Source organism: Panthera onca, chromosome B3 (assembly GCF_046562875.1).
Source record: "Panthera onca isolate mPanOnc1 chromosome B3, mPanOnc1 haplotype 2, whole genome shotgun sequence".
Lineage (NCBI taxonomy): Eukaryota > Metazoa > Chordata > Mammalia > Carnivora > Felidae > Panthera > Panthera onca.
Window position 1 is genome coordinate 36010606 of NC_138344.1, and position 14388 is coordinate 36024993.

The 14388-nt window shown below is 47.9% G+C and overlaps 1 protein-coding gene and 1 long non-coding RNA gene across 10 annotated transcripts in view; one reads left to right on the plus strand and one right to left on the minus strand.

The window, feature by feature from the left end:
* The window catches only part of LOC132677369 (uncharacterized), a 59226-nt gene extending 52917 nt beyond the window's left edge, over positions 1-6309 (plus strand). Inside the window, exon 4 of the long non-coding RNA XR_014137795.1 lies at positions 5810-6309. This is a non-coding gene — a long non-coding RNA (uncharacterized LOC132677369). The remainder of the gene's footprint in view (positions 1-5809) is intronic.
* A 2439-nt stretch (positions 6310-8748) lies between these two features.
* The window catches only part of PAQR5 (progestin and adipoQ receptor family member 5), a 73804-nt gene continuing 68164 nt past the window's right edge, over positions 8749-14388 (minus strand). For all 9 annotated transcript variants that reach the window (XM_060618157.3, XM_078448815.2, XM_078448817.2 and 6 more), the window contains 2 exons: positions 12291-12432; positions 8749-9002 (listed from right to left, as the gene is read on the minus strand). In XM_060618157.3, the coding sequence (XP_060474140.3) occupies positions 8761-9002; positions 12291-12432 (384 nt within the window). In that variant the 3' untranslated portion in view covers positions 8749-8760. The remainder of the gene's footprint in view (positions 9003-12290; positions 12433-14388) is intronic.

The window sequence follows — 14388 nt, forward strand, 5'->3', positions numbered from 1 at the left end:
AGGCGCGGCGCTCCGAGAAGCCGGTCGACGCCGCCGCGAGCCCAGGTGAGCTCGCGCCCGGCGCATTTCAAACAGGCCAATCAGCGCCCGCCCGCGCGGAAGGGGCGGGGCCTCAGAGGAAGTGACTGCTCTGCCGGAAGTGGCGCTCGTCTCCTAGGCGACCGCGGGAGTGAGGCTCGAGTTGTCTGCGTCTCCGGGCTGCGCTCAGATGTAATGAAGTCCATCCCCTTCCATTTTCCCATGAGGAAACTGAGGGCTTATTTTACTACAGTACAAGAAGTCCAACGGAAGGGCCAGTCCAGCGTGCATTCAGAGGTCAGCGGGGTTCCCGCACAGGAGTGTCCTATTGTGCGGTGCCCTGCACAGCCAGACTCCGCGTCTGGCTTCCATATCACCACATCATGTTGGCGTCCTCTCCCCCCTTCACGTTTCCTGGGTTCTCCCTCCCTGGTTCCTCCAGTTCTATCTTATATATACATTCTCTTATCAAATTATTTTCTCTTTTATCACATTCTTAACAATGTTTGATCCTGAGCATTGCTAAAAAGAAAACCACTGGCCCAAGATGGAGTCCCTTATGCTATGCCAGGTCACCAAACCGGGGCTTAATATCTAACCTAAGTGTAGTTTCTACCCCTCCCATAAACGTACTCTGAACCGGTCAGTCAGGAACTTTCTGGTCCGCACCAATGAGGTAATCTGTCGCAGGGGACCTCTCCGTCTCCCCTCTCCCCCTGCCCCCTACCAAAGGAAGATGAGATGACCTTCCAAATAAGACCCCTGCCCTCCCCGCTTAGGAATGGTGACCTGGCCTGAAATAATCCTGACTTTTCTTTTACCAGTAACTTCCTTACCCTACCCTCCTTCCTATGAAAGCCTTACATTTTGTATGGCTCCTGGGAACATCTCTCTGCTTGCTAGATGGGATACTGCCCCATTCATGAATCGCTTAATAAAACCAACTTGATCTTTGAGATTCCTCGGGTGAATTTTTAACAGCCTATAGAGATGAATAAAGTTTGGTCCTCACTCTTGAGGAGCAATGTCCATCCACTCTTTTCTAAGATGAACTAATTCTATCCCATTTCGACATTTGTCGCTAACCTCATGACTGTCAAATCTGCATCTACATCTGTGCTCTCATGGGACTCTAGTCCCAGCTCCTCAACCAGACACCAGTTAAATGGACAAAATTTAACATCCTTGGCCCATATTATGTGACATAAAGATGGTTTTTCCTAATGCTTTTATTGCTTTGTTTGTTGTTAGAGGACAGGTTGGGACCTGTATTATTTAGGAATTAGGCGTGGCCATTTGACTACTTCTTAGTTACCCTGCAATCTGGCCTTGGCCTCAGTCTCTCCATTAGAACTCTTCTCACTGAGACCACCACCTCCTTGATGCTAAATCTCATTGACCCTTCCATGCCCTTCTCTTGGCCTCTCAACAGCACCGAAAATATTTCTCATTCCTCTCGTACTATGTCTTCATTTTCCTCTCCGAGCTCTCTAAGTGCCCCTCTTTCGCGGAACTCATTTGTGAGTTCCTTTTTTGGGTGTGCTTAAATGTCGTAGCTTAGGGTTTTGACCTGGTCACCACTAGCTGAGGACTCTCCTCAGGCACTCCCAACCACTCCTGCGGCTTCACACACGTTTGTTCTTCTGAGCTCCAGACATTCTCCGCTTGGGTGTCCCACAGGCACCTCATACCTAAGACGCCCTAATCTCTTACCCCGAACCTGCTCCCCTTCAGTGGATGGGTGATACACCATCTACCCAGCCACCCAAGCCAGAGTCCCAGGTACCATCTTGGACTTTTGCCTCTCCTTCTGTTCCAACATCCACTCACCACATCTTGACAGTTCTACCTACCAAAGAGCCTTCACACCTCTCAAACGCTGCTCTCTATCCCCTTGGCTACTCCTATCATTTGTCTGGATGACTGCAACAGTACCCTAACAGGCTTTCCTGCTGCTGCCTTCCAAATCTGCAGCCCGTTCACCTCTAAACCACAGATCTAGTCATGTCACTCCCCTGTGTAATGCTTGTCACACTGCAGGAGCTTCCCAGCGCCGGACACCCTCACAGGGCCCTGAGGCTCTTCCTCTCCAAGCCCATCCCTTATCATGACCCCCTGCACACACTCCCTCTGCTGACAAGCTCTCCTCCCCGCCTTATTATGCCTCCTTATTCTCGGTTCTCAGCAGACCTTCTGCCAACGACTTGCCCCCGGATGCTAGATCCCTACTGTGTACCCCAGTCTCCTCCACCCTGCCAGCAAGCTGTTGGTTTGCTCCAGAGCGCCCAGCCCGGTGTGCTCACTGTTCCTCTACTAGCTTATCCCCACAGGCTCACTAGGTGGCACTGTTGCACCCTTAGTGCCGCGCCATGGAGGCCCCCTTGCAACTGTCTGGGAGGAATGGATGAATCCATCCCAGGGGAGGACCCAGTTCCATCAAGCCCCACCCCAGCTTTTCTTCGGGCCACTTTCTTCTTTCTCCCTCGCCTCTATCCGTACTAAAGCTCTCTAGCTTGTTTGCTTTAAAATATAAAATAGGATAAAAACCGTCACCTCACACCTGACACGTTCTTCTCTCTCCCCTGCCTTCCTCTCCCCTCTCCCCTCCTCCCCTCCAACGGGCTCCCCATAGGCAGTAAAAGATTTGCATTTTCCCCTAGAATCAGAGATCCAGACCAGGGGGAAGGGTAAGAGATGGGGAGGGAGTAGACCCCGGAGGCTTCTACCAAAGTCAGGGTTATGGAGGTACATTCTATATCCAGCAAAATCCACCCTTCTTGGTTGTACCGTGTGCATGGATTTAACAAACACACCATCCTGTAACCACCGCCACCATCACTGCAAAACTTTCTTTGTGCTGCATTTTGGTAGTCCATCACCTTCCTCTACCCCCAGCCCTCGGCAAGCGCTTTTCTGACTTCCTCCCTTAGAGTCTTATCTGTTCCAGAATGCCTCTTCTTTAGCTGGGCAAAATGCTCTGGAGATTCAACGCTTTTGAGTTGCACGTATCGATACCTGTTTCCTTTTTACTGCTAAGTAGTAATCCCCTGTAGGAATGCATGACAGCTCATCCATCCGCTATCCCGTTGGACGTTCAGGTCGTTTTCACCTTTAGGCAATTATGAATGAAACTGGTATAATTATTTGCATAAAGGTCTTTATGCAGATAGGGAGCTTCATTTCTCTTGGGTGGGATTGCTGGTCTGATGGTAAGTATAACTTTATAAGACCCTGCCAAACTGGACTGGAGGGTCCTATGCAAATCACTGGAGAGAGGCTGACCCTACACGGATGGAAACCAATATAATTAACCCAAACACCCACACGAACAGCTGTGGGAACCTTGTAACAGCCAGTGACCGGAAAGGGCTGAGGTCTAGCGTGTTTGAGGAAAAGTGGTAAAAATGAGGACAGGATGACTGTGATATACCCAAACACTCCATGCGAGGAGCTGTCTCCCTGACCCTCCCTGCTGTTCACACTCAAGAGCTTAGGCTGCATCATCTCATATCCACAGGCCACGTGACTCTCCCCAGGCCATTTGAAAATGAATGGATGTTAATGTTTTACATACTCAAAAGACAATAAAATCAGCAAACTGGGGGGGGGGGGGTGTTGTAGAATTGATACAAAAAGAAACAAATGATCTGAACCATATTTCAAATGAGTAACATACACATAAAGGGGCCATAACTAAGCCAAGTAATTTAGACTATTGAGACTATATGCCCTCAGGCTCCAGACAAAAAGAACTTGAAACATATATTGGATTCTAATTAGCAAGCCTTTTTGCCGACGTGGGTTAGTAATTTTGAAATGACATTCTGTACGTTCTAAGATTGAGCAAATAATATATTGTGGATAATGGGAGCCAAGTTTCTCTCTGTTAGAGATGAGAGTTATATACATATCAAAAGGGGGAAGGATGAAAAGTACCTGGGAATTGTTTTTTAAGATTTTATTTTTAACTAATATCTACACCCAGCGTGGGGCTTGAAACTACCATCCCGAGATGGATAGTCACATGCTCTACCAACTAAGCCAGCCAGATACCCCAGTACCTGGGGATTCTTCATACTACTCAATGTTTTTCCAAATCTGAAAAAAAAAAAAAAAAAAAAAAAAAAGAATGGTTGGACTAGTGTTTTCTTAAACTGCCTTATATTAAAAAGCACTTGGGGGGCACCTGGGTGGTTCAGTTGGTTAGCTTCCAACTTCAGCTCAGGTTATGATCTCACAGTTCATGAGTTCGAGCCCCGTGTCAGGCTCTGTGCTGACAGCTCAGAGCCTGGAACCTGCTTTGGAGTCTCTCTTTCTCTCTCTCTCTCTCTCTGCCCCTCCCCCACTCACACTGTCTCTTTCAATAAATAAACATTAAAACATTTTTTTTTAATTACTTGGGGCTTTTGATAAAAATGTAAAACTCTAAGACTACTTTTCCCTCCCAAGGTATGCCGCATCTGTCCATTTGGGCCTGACAATGTGCATTTTGCATCATCAAACACATTTAAAAATTTATTTATTTATTTATTTATTTTGAGAGAGTGAGCGAGCAAGTGCAAATGGGGAGGAGCAGAGAGAGAGAGAGAGAGAGAGAGAGAGAGAGAGAATCCCAAGCAAGCTCCACCCTGTCAGGGTAGAGCCCAACTCAGGGCTGAAACTCAAGAACCATGAGATCGTGACAGGCAAAATCAAGAGTCGGAGGCTTAGCCAACTGATCCACCCAGGTGCCCCCATCATCAAACACATTTTTGAAACGCTGGATTAAATTATCTTTGAGGTCCGTTGTTCCATGCTCTACAGGAGGCATGAATTAAGCCAATTTTAGAAATTTGTTGCCCAGAGTGAAGAGAATGGGGGTAACGACTCTCTGTTTGCCTGAAATATATTTATTACAGAGTTGAAGCATTCATACAAGTACCAAGAGCCCAGAGGAAAGCCCCTTGGACAATCTCCTGGGAAGAACATGCAGGAGAAATCCCAGAATTCTTTGAAAGCCAAGTGATCCACATACATTGTCTAGAGTTACACATTTCAGGAATAAGTGGCTTGATTTCCATCCTTCCGATAGGACCAAGTGCCTACTGGTCTGGGGGCCTTCGCCCATACACCATCTGACCTGAAACACCTACCCCACCACACACTGGTAGGGCTGGCCCCTTCCTGCCCACCAAGGCTCTCCTCAAACGTCAACTCCTCAGAATGGCCATCCAATCTCACCTGCCCTATCCCACCCATCTCTATATCTTCACCAGGCTTCTCTTCTCTATAGCACTTACCGTTACCTGAATTCATCTATCTTTCCCTACTGACAGTCACAAGATTCACTCCATGCAGGAGTGTTCATTCCCTATACACCAGGCACAGAATAAACATTCATTGAATGATTTAGCAATGTACACATGTACAGGAATCGATTTCTTAAATTTTTTAAGTTTGTTAATTTATTTTGAGAGAGAGAGAGAGACAGCGAGTGCACAAGCAGGGGAGGGGCAGAGAGACAGAAAGAGAGAGAGAGAGAGAGAGAGAGAGAGAGAGAGAGAGAATCCCAAGCAGGCTCCACACCATCAGCGCAGAGCCCGATGCAGGGCTTGAACTCCCAAATCGTGAGATCATGACCTGAGCCGAGATCAAGAATCAGACGCTCAGCCGACTGCACTCCCCAGGCGCCCCAGGAATCAATTGCTTATGATGAGCAAACATGTTTACAGTGTGGTAGGTGAACCATAACCAAATCAAGTGGGAAACAGGCCTTTATTATAATAAAGTTTATTTTTTTCCTCCCATACAGTTTAAGAAAACCAGACATCAGTGTAAGTTGGGGGAACAGCTGTGTTCAGAAATGGGTCTTTGCCTTTTCATCCACAATGGATTGTTGACCAGAAAATCAGAGGCCGGCGTTCAACTAATATGTTATCAAGAGTTGTTATACAGTGTGAATAGGTGTTTCATATAGCACCACGGCCAAACAAATTAGGGACACAGCAGAGCCAAATGAAGTTGTCTCTCCAAACACATCTGATCACACTGATCCACTGCCCCTTGCCTTCCTTAGAACTTCTCACGTGAGCTGAGTTCCACAACAAACACTTTAAGACGGCAGCAGGTCAGACAGGTCACTTTGTACTCAAATGGTTTCCTAAAACCTCCCACTTCTCACTCCAATCGGTGACAGATTCGTTGCTCTCTAGAAACCGAGCAATGGAAAGCAAAGCTATGATGAGCGAAGGACAATGCGGTTAGCTAAACGGCCTCATTCGAATACATTCAAGTTTCATCACCACCGTGGCATCTGGGAAATGTGGGGGGCAGTGTTTCTCATGCAGGGGGAGGAAGAAGAGGGTCATCCCATTAGGAGTCTGTCACCCCCCACAAAATCCTCTTTGAGATCGTGCGGTGGCGAGCATTGCTCCCAAGGGGAGTATGGCACATTTCCAAGGTGTATGGAGACAATAAAAACCTGAGGGCCGCCACATGAAAAGACACCTTCCCAGTGAGCTCTCCATCCCACCCGCTGCCAACCTTTTTGCCTTTCCTTTTTGACTTTGGCTTAAGCAAATCCACATTACACTTAATACCTAATGGTAATTAATATTTTTGAACCCATTGTCTGTATCTAGAAGCTTCCAAATCAGCACATTGCAAACTGTCATCCGATTTTAATTTGTAACACTGTCCAAAAGTATAGAGTGGGACTGAGTTTGCCAAACGTATAAAAACATTATGAAACACTGGTCTTCTTTTGTTGATGTAACATTTTCTTTCCCATCGTTAAGGATGACGAAAAAGTCACATCACCCAAAATTAAATAATCTGAAGGTCCTTCAAATCAATCACCTATAACTTTCAACTATTTCTGAACTAAACAAACATTTTCCTCTCCCTAAACAAAAGAGATGTTAAAGAGCTTCATGTCTTTGGCACCTGCTAGAATAGGGTATTTAAACTCTGTGCCTTTTGCAGCATAAAATTGAAGTTACAGCAAGATGAAACGGGTGCCCACAGACCCTGCTAGAGTAAAATTCCACTAGGAGTGTCAGATTATCGCCCCAAATCAAATTTTGTCATGCAGCAGGCAATTAATGTACCAAAAATTTACCAGCCCATATAATTTTATCAGTCTACCTTTCCCCAGAGGAAGTAAATAAACAGTAAAACTAATGAAATCATATTTCTTGACCACTGTCAGCCAATATAAATTTTTACTTGTCCTCAGAGGGTTGGACGATGAGCTATTCGTGAGGCCATTCAAGTTTCTGGGCCAGTTACCACAGACGCAGTATTCTAAGTTTTGAGGGTGTTCCTGAGTCAGCAAAGAGGATCCTGCTTTGTGATGGACAGCCCCTCAAGTCATTAGTAAGTACAGATCAGGGGTTGATGGGCGTCTGCTACAGTTTTGCATCAGCATTTCTGAACTCTCTGAAAACAGCACGAAATACTGAACTTTAACTCCTAAGGCAACAGATGAGAAAATGCTCAGTGTGCTACTCTTGTGCAGAGTAGACAGCAGGGGATACATCCTTAGGTGGTGAGTTGCTGAAAATTAGGTCAACTGCAACAAAGCTGAGAGGCCCAGTGCCTTCTGGAACTCATGACGCCAGCATTTTTCCCATTTGGCCTGTGGCCCTTCTGCATTAGGATCACCTGGGGACTTCCTCAGATTCAGGGCAAATCTCCTCCAAAAGACCTACATCTTAAACTACTAACACAGAATCCCCTGACTTGGCCTGGGAATCCGCACTGGTCGCCAACTCACCAAATGTGTCTGATTCGCAGCAAAGCTTGAGGATCACTGTAGTTGACCAACCCTTTACAAGGTCTTTGACATCCTCTGCCCAGGAACACTAAATTTTGCAGCACCTTTGAAATGCTGAAGCAATATTAAATGGATAGCACCCCCAAATAGAGCCATGCCATTGGTTTACACAGTGACAGATGAGCACAGCCAACTGGAATTAACTCAGCCAGCTCCCATGCCTCACATATTTGACCTGCACTGCATAATGCTTTGCAGCATCGAATTGGCAACGAGAAAACAGAACAAAACAGAACACAGACACCCAGCCATGTGGCCTTTAGAGAAAATCCAAATCCACGTGACATGGGAATTGGCACTTTAAGGCATAACAGACTTGTGGGAAAGAGGACTCTTCTATTCATTCATTCATTTCCTTCACTAGGGGGGAAAGGAAGAAACACCCTCCCCAAAACAGGTCTCTTCATCCTGAAGTGTCTCCCTAGTCCCCAGGGCTCCCACAGACCCAGCTTCCTCTTACTCCGCCCCCTCCACACCCCCCGCTGATCTTTCTGGCACATTCTCCTCCCACCGTGGAGGTCTTGGCAGGAGCTGTGCCATGTGGGACTCAACAAATGAAGCAGCGTCCGTTTTCAAAGGGTAACACTACAAGAGTAGTAAAGCTTCATCCGGCCATTTAATAGGAAGGCTTCAAACTGCCTTATTTTAAATAAATTTAAGACTTAATGAACTATTAAGGATTCGCCTGAACAAGGACTTACTTGAACCCATCTTCCCCTTTTAAAATCACAATTATAGAATAAGTGCACATTGAGAGACTTTTCCCCAGTTAAACACCTTATTGACATGAACGCACTCAAAAATGCCAAGACATCAACCACCGTGAATATTTTAGACCTTGGTGAACAGGTACCACGAGGCACTTATGGTGCTTAGGAGGTTGTAGCTTAATGTTGACATCTGGCATGAAAAGCTTATGGTCTGAATCATGTTTCTTTTTTATGTAATTCTGGCTCAGGAATCCGATACAGAGCAGCTGAGAAATAAATTATGTTGCTGAGGCTGAAGATGAGGCACAGAAGTACAGCTCCAGCTATCTGAGGGAAAGACAGGGGCCTGGAGTTGGCCAGGAGCCATTCCCTCCTCAGAGTCTTGTCCAGAACAATGGCTTCCATCTGCAGGTGTGTGGCCAGGATCACACACACGTGGAACAGCTGGTGACTGTGACCTACGGCGAACACAGAAAAGGTTGCCAGGATCAGCAACAAAAAACAAACAGGGGCCCCTGGGTGGCGCAGTTGGTTAAGCTTCCAACTCTTGATTTTGGCTCAGGTCATGATCTCACAGTTTGTGAGTTCGCGCCCCGCACTGGGTTCTGCGCTGACAGGGCAGAGCCTGCTGGGGATTCTCTCTCTCTCCCTCTCTCTCTGCCCCTCCTGTATATCTCACTCTCTCTCTCTCAAAATAAATAAACTTTTTTTTTTTTTAAAGGAATAGACTGCTGATACTGTTCCATGGTGTAAAGGCTAAAAACATTATGCTGGGTAAAGAAGCTAGACACAAGGGACCACATATTGTCAGAATCCATTTATATCAAGTGTCCAGGAAAGGCAAATCCACAGACGCAAAGGTTAGTGGTTTCTTCAGGCGGGGGGTAGGAATCAGGATTAATAAGACATGGGCAGGAGGGATCTTACCAGGGTGATGATCATGTTCTAAAACCCATTTGCGATGATGGGGATTCAACTTGGGGGGTTAACTAAAAATATCACTGAATTGTATCCTTGAAATCAGGGAATCATGTGATACGTAAAATATGCCTCAATACATTTATTTGTTTGTTTTTTAAATGTTTGTTCATTTATTTTTGAGACAGCATAAGCAGGGGAAGGGCAGAGAGAGAGGAAGACAGAGAATCCCAAGCAGGTTCCGCACTGACAGCACAGAGCCCCACAAGGGGACTGAAACCGCGAACCATGAAATCATGACCTGAGCCGAAACCAAGATTCTGATGCTCAACCAACTGAGCCACCCAGGCGCCCCAACATTTTTTTTAATGCAGTGTGAGAAAAATTAAAAGGCCCGAGTACATTTTTTCAACTTCCACCAGTCCTGTTTTTCACATGAAGTCTGGCATCGTGTTCTCCCAAAGTTCACCTCCTCAGAACCAGCACTCATCAGCTCCAATTCTGAGGCCAACGGAGAAGCCAACCAGACTTTCTATTGGCCAGTTACAAGGTAGCCCTCTCCTTACTGCTGGTTAATCCCAGATATGAGCAGGGGCTCTTCCTCCCTGATGACCTTCAGGACCTTGGCTCACCAGCTATGTGTCCACAGAGGGGAGGACCCAGCAGAGGGGGGTGGTAGTGGGCGGGAACATGCTGAGTTGGTAGTGATGAGAAAAAGAGTCCATTGCCCAGGGCCGAGGACTGTTTGCAGGACAACCCTCAGAAATCAGAAGATGAGAAGAGAACAAAGACAGCATGTGTCATGGGCTAAGTTGTGTCTCCCTTCCCCCAGTTCCAAATGTTGAAGTCCCAATGCCCAGTACCTCAGAATGTGACCATATCTGGAGACAGGATCTTTTATTAAGTTTCTATATTTATTTTGAGAGAGAGAGGGAGAGAGGCAGAGGGAGGGGCAGAGAGAGAGAGAGGGAGAGAGAGAAAATCCCAAGCAGGCTCCGTGCCGTTGACAGCAGTGAGCCTGATGTGGGGCTTGAACTCACAAACCACAAGATCATGACCTGACACTCAACCGACCGAGCCACCCAGGTGCCCTGTGACTGGTACGCTTCTAAGAGGAGGAAGTTAGGACCTGGGCATGAATGTACACAGAGGAAAGACCACGTGAGGAGAGACAGAGAAGACGGCCGTCTGCAAGCCAGGGAGAGAGCCAGGAGAGAGACGGACCCAGCCCCCACCTTGGTCTCAGCCTCCAAAATTATGAGAAAATGCATTTCTGTTGTTTAAGCCACTCAGTCTGTGATTCTTTGTTATGGCAGTCCTAGCAAACAGATACAACACAAGAGATAAGGATTCTCTTTCATTAAAAGAGAGAGAAAGAGAGACATATTCCCGCAATCTGGCTGGACAGGAATATGGAGGAACTTCCTACGGGCAGGGCCAGCACTAACCAGTTAGCACTCTGCCCCACATCGGAGAGGGAATCCCACATCTGGCAGACCCCATTATTGTGGGACGGATCATTTTCCAAACCCGTTGTTAATTAACAGTTGTCATTAACATTTGTCTGTCATTAACAGTTGTCTGGCAAATGTCTGGCCAATGGAGGGGTGTCTCTGGGTTCTGTTCCCCTAGGCCCAAGAGAGTGGGATTAAAAGTGAATAAATGAAATGTTATTAAGACACCAGGGAGTTGGTAAAACAAGGCCAGGGCTATTTTTTTCCTGCAGTCCCCGGACTTCATTTACAACCACCGATACTTTGTCTAGGTGGGGCTCGGGAGGTGGACAGGGCTCCTGTAGACAAGTTCCAACTCCGTGGCCCTCTCGTCTCCCCCGCCCCCTCACCTTTTTGTTTGAAATTTACCCTCCAAGCATCTTGGTCCTTGGCATCCCTTCTGATAGGACAGAATTGAAATAAAGGAGATGAAGCTCTTTTCAGAGCCAATAAAGCAAATCTGGCCACACGTCTTAGGTGGGAGGAGATGAAAAAAATCATTGGAGAAATGGGCTTGGGGAGAACCAGGGTCCCTGCCCACCATTTAAGGATAAGGGCTGACCCTTGAACCCCCATGACAGCGTATCTAGGGAGCTCTCATCTCAAGGAGTCCTCAGCCTCACCAGAAGTGGCCCAAGGGTCCCTCCTCCAGCCAGTGCCCGACCCATTTCCCTAGACAGAGAGGAAAGGCGCTCTCCCAGCAGGTGGAAGTCCTCTGGCTCTGACAGCTCCTCTCCAGCACATGACTTCTTTAATGGCGGTGAGCTCAGGTTCCCCTGGAGAGTCACCCAGTCTCTGAGTGAGGCGCCCCGAGCTTCTGGTTTGGGATGTCCGGGGGCCTGAGAATCTGAGAATTCCCAGATAATGCTAAATGCTGATGCTCCAGGGGCCACACCTGAGAACCAAGACTCCTGGCCCCACTGCAGCCGCCTGAACGAGACGAAGACACGCTCCCCTCCTTGGCACAGCCCCTGCCATCTGTCAGCCTCGGGGCCATCTGCACTCGGTCTGTCTTGTTCCTCTCCAGGGCTGCCCTCGATGTCCATTTAATCCTGGGATTTCATCTTCGGGGTAATAACGGGACTCCCTAGGCCCCGTAGCCCATAGGAATGCCTTAGAATCCTAGATGCACCTGTTCTCCATGCTCCCATCCTACCTGGCCATTTGCTGGCTACGTACATCCTGGCCTCCATTGCCTTACAGTTTCACTTCCCTTGGCCAGCTCCTAGAGAAGCCCCTGGGGAATTGCGTCTCTCCATGCCCCTGCTTCCCCTTCGAGACCGCATGCACTGGCGTCCTGGTGGCAGGGAGACAATGGGGCCGCCGCGCACTCACCGATGTAGTCGAAGCGTCCAGGCGCCAGGCGCTCTGGCAGGTGTGCGGAGTAGAAGAAAGAGGCCAGGAGGGTCATGGCCGTGTGCTTCTGGTGGTACAAGGCGGCTTCATTCTGCGCACCGTCCCCCGAAAGCAGGAACAGCTGCAGGGATTCAGAGGAACATCAGGTCTCGAGAGGAGGCCCCCTTCCTTCTCATCACCTGAAGCCATCTCTGCACACGCGTGCGGGCACCACGGGCCAAGGCCCTCACCTCCTTGGTCTGTGACTTGGAAGGGGAACTCTCAGGGACCGTGGGAGCAGAATTCCTATTCCTTTTTTTTTAATATTAAAAAAAATTTTTTTAGGTTTATTTAGAGAGAGAGAGAGTGCAGGGGAGGGGCAGAGAGAAAGGGAGAGAGAGAATCCCAAGCAGGCTCCGCACTGTTAGCACAGGGCCCAGTGTGGGGCTCAAAGTCACAAACTGCGAGATTATGACCTGGGCCGAAATCAAGAGTCGGACACTTAACCGACTGTGGCACCTAGGTGCCCCTTAATATTTTTTTTTAATGTTTATTCATTTTTGTGTGAGAGAGAGACAGAGCGCAAATAGGGGAGGGGCAGAGAGAGAAAGAGACCCAGAATCCGAAGCAGGCTCCCAGGCTCTGAGCTGTCAGCACAGAGCCCGAACCGGGGCTCGAACTCACAAACCATGAGATTATGACCTGAGCCGAAGTCAGATGCTTAACCAACTGAGCCACCCAGGCTCCCCCATAATTCTGACTGTGATCTTTTGAGAGACCCAAGGCAACTGTATTTTATTTTATTTTTTCTCCCCGCAGGGCAGCTGTATTTTAATCCTCCAAATGCCCATAAAGCCTTTTGGGTTATTTAATTACCAAAGAAAAGGAAAGAAATCAAGGAAGGAAGAGAAAGGAAAAGAAAAATCCTACTAGATCTATTTGCTACTCTTTTGTCTGGGGGTAAAATGTAAGTATAGTAAAAAGTGGTCTAGTCACCCTTGAACTCACTTCTCACCAGCGCATCCCCTGATTTCAAGCTCCTAATTAAGGCTTTAAAGCCTAGAAATCCCTGGAAGGCCTTTCTGAGTCATCAAAACGTGTTAATTACAGCCATTATCCTGTTTGAGAGCTAAGTATAGTTTTTGTATTATCATTATAATGACAGCAGCCATCACTTACCTAGGGCACTAAGCCAGCCTTTTATTTGCACAATTTCATCACAGCCTCAACAACTACCAAAACATCCCACTTTGCGGATGAGGAAGCTGGGCCAGAGGGTGACTTGCAAACCACTAATCAGCAGTGAAGTCAGGCTGTGGATCCAGGCAGGCTGATTCCAGAACCGGTGCTCAACCTCCCCGCTCGCGATCAGACCTCCCTGCCCCTCCTCCGCCCCCTGTCTGACTCAGCTGGTGCTCCTAATAACGCAGACCTGTGCTATGCGATTTGGTGGCATGTGGGAACGGCTTGCTCTCTGCTCTGGTTTCCTATGGGTGTTCTGTGTCATCGAGGAAGGAGTCAGGGGAATGGGCCGCACCCACGCCTCTGGGTCTCCCCCCACCCCAGGCTCACACAGGTGGCACCGGCTGTGGCCCTCCCCTTTGGTCCCTGACTTGCGCATCAAACTTCAAGCTGCCCCTGGGAGGGAAACTCCACTCACTGGGTGCAGGCCCTCTGCCGGGCATTGCTGAGCCCTCCGATCTGCTGATTTGATTAAGCCCCTCTACCCCTCTGTGCGGGAGAGGATGTCAGCCTCATTAACAGATGAGGAAACTGAGGCTCAGAGAGATCAGGTGCATTCCCTAAGGTCACAGAGCCAGTGCGCGCTGGGATTTGAACTCAGGTCCATCCGATTTGTGAGTGCCTCTCCCCTTTCTTGTGTCCCTCCTACACCCCCTTCCTTCATGTTCTCCAATTCCCATCTATCTTGCGACCTTCACTTATCCTTTTTCCTTCGCTGCTAGTATGTTAGTTGATGATAATACAGAATAAATGCATTTAGTGGCCACTTGCCACGAGCCAGCGATCTCATGTAATCTTCCCCACAGTCTGATGAAAGCAGGTGTTATTACCATGCCCACTTTACAGAGGGGGACAT